The 1765-nt window shown below is 39.8% G+C and overlaps 1 protein-coding gene across 1 annotated transcript; it reads right to left on the reverse strand.

Annotated features, from left to right (window-relative positions):
* Positions 1-800: 800 nt before the first annotated feature.
* LOC110734780 lies at positions 801-1514 on the reverse strand. The gene has a single exon (XM_021914929.1). The coding sequence runs from the start codon at positions 1512-1514 to the stop codon at positions 801-803; it is 714 nt and encodes a 237-aa protein (XP_021770621.1).
* Between the last annotated feature and the right edge of the window lie 251 nt (positions 1515-1765).

A 1765-nucleotide genomic window follows, 5' to 3' on the forward strand; every position in this document is an offset into this window, starting at 1 on the left:
GCCTAGCCTTAGGGCGCAAGGCTACAAACAAGCATGCATTGCTGCCTAAGGCCGGGCAGCTGCCTTAGCTGAGCGAAAGGGTGGGAGGCAGCCCCTTGCCTTGTTCTCCAAGGTCAAGGTGGTCCTCCAACCTACTTTATCTTTGTGTGATGACACTTGGCATTTGATTATTGTTTCTTGGCTAGTTAATTTAATTTGGAATTAAATTAAATTCTATTTTGCATTTTTACCAACTTTCCCACATTGATGGGAGATGGGATTTCAGGTGCTCCTTTCCCTATAAATAACAATGATTCGACATTGGGAAAGAACACTTGAGTTGGTGAACCAAAGAGAGAAAACCTTTATTCTAATACTCTAAGTAATTTTTGGCCTAGCCCCGACTAAGCTTCTGGGTAGGGGCCGGCTCGGTTCGGTAGCGAGGGTGTTAGCCGTTGGAGATTTGCGCATTTGCGGGACTCACAAAAGTACATTTAATCCCTATAAATATTACACAAAATGGGGTAAAATACTAAAAACTGAAGTAGTCATGATCATAACCAACATTTGACTACTCTGCCAGGTTACTGCAAATCTGTACATCAAAAAATTCTTGTGATAATTTCATAATTTGTGTTGTTTATCTTTTGGAAAAACATGCCACTACCTGAGTTGCCTGAGTTGTATCACCTCTTGGAAATGCGCATGTCCTGCATCATTCCTCCCAATTCATGAACTTGCATAGACGTGTCTTGCCCGATTGAGGTATTTGTTTCCCTTGGAATCTCCTCTGTTTCTGCCTCTGCCCTTTCTTCTGGTTCCTAAACAGTGTTTGTCAATCCATGGAATTCCTTGTGTTGTTGTAGCAAAGAAGTCATACTTTCTTTTAGCAACTGAATTGGGACTTCTATGTATGTTAGCAAATTTCCTACTCTTTCCATCCTTTCCTTTGCATGATGTGGTTGTATATAATTATTTGAACCTTGCACCATCATTATCTTAAGGATGCTATATTGTAGGCTAAGAAACACATGATTAACTTTACGAGGCTCAAAAATTTCATAAGCATACTTGACAGCACTTACTAGCTCGTCCATGTTTCTAGGGGCTTGTTGGTGTTGGATTGCTTGAATTGCATTAAAGAACCCTAAGTCGAGAACATTTAAGTCCAGATTGTTCGGGGGTTGTGCTATAAGATGTATGTTGAAACCTTTTGTGTTTGCTGCGTTTCTGAATTCAATGTCATGTAGTTGCAAATGTGGTGTAGCATTATCTTGTTGAACCCAAATGGTTCCACATGCATCAATCGACCACTTTTCCTTGATTGAGGGAAGCAATTGCTCAATAAATAACTTCCTTATCACTGATTGTGTAATATTCTTGATTGGTTTTGTCTCCAAAGTGCTAGCCACTCTATGTATGCTAGATCGCTTTGCTGGAATTACTTCTGTCACTGGGAAACATCCTAACTTCCCATCAAACAGACATTCACCTTCCGGTCCATGAACTGCATTGGACAATGCAACCTCAAACATTACTTTGGTATCGTACCTTTTAGACTTACAATTTCGGTAAGGATGTACTTCACTTGGTGCCAAATAAAATGTTTGTGAGTTTTTTGTCATAAAAAAACATTTCTCCTCAATGTGAACCACGTTATACATATCTCCAAATCGGGGGATGGTATTAATTGTGCTTGGGATTACCTGTTGCATTCACCATCGTAGCCTTTGTATCTTATTCACAGCTGTGAGTGTTGGTTTGATTTCATTACTATGCCTTAAGA

Source organism: Chenopodium quinoa, unplaced genomic scaffold (genome assembly GCF_001683475.1).
Source record: "Chenopodium quinoa cultivar QQ74 unplaced genomic scaffold, ASM168347v1, whole genome shotgun sequence".
NCBI lineage: Eukaryota > Viridiplantae > Streptophyta > Magnoliopsida > Caryophyllales > Amaranthaceae > Chenopodium > Chenopodium quinoa.

Bases quoted from the DNA above. Each gene is read 5' to 3' on its own strand.
- LOC110734780 (XM_021914929.1), bottom strand. From the start codon at position 1,514: ATGTTTGAGGTTGCATTGTCCAATGCAGTTCATGGACCGGAAGGTGAA.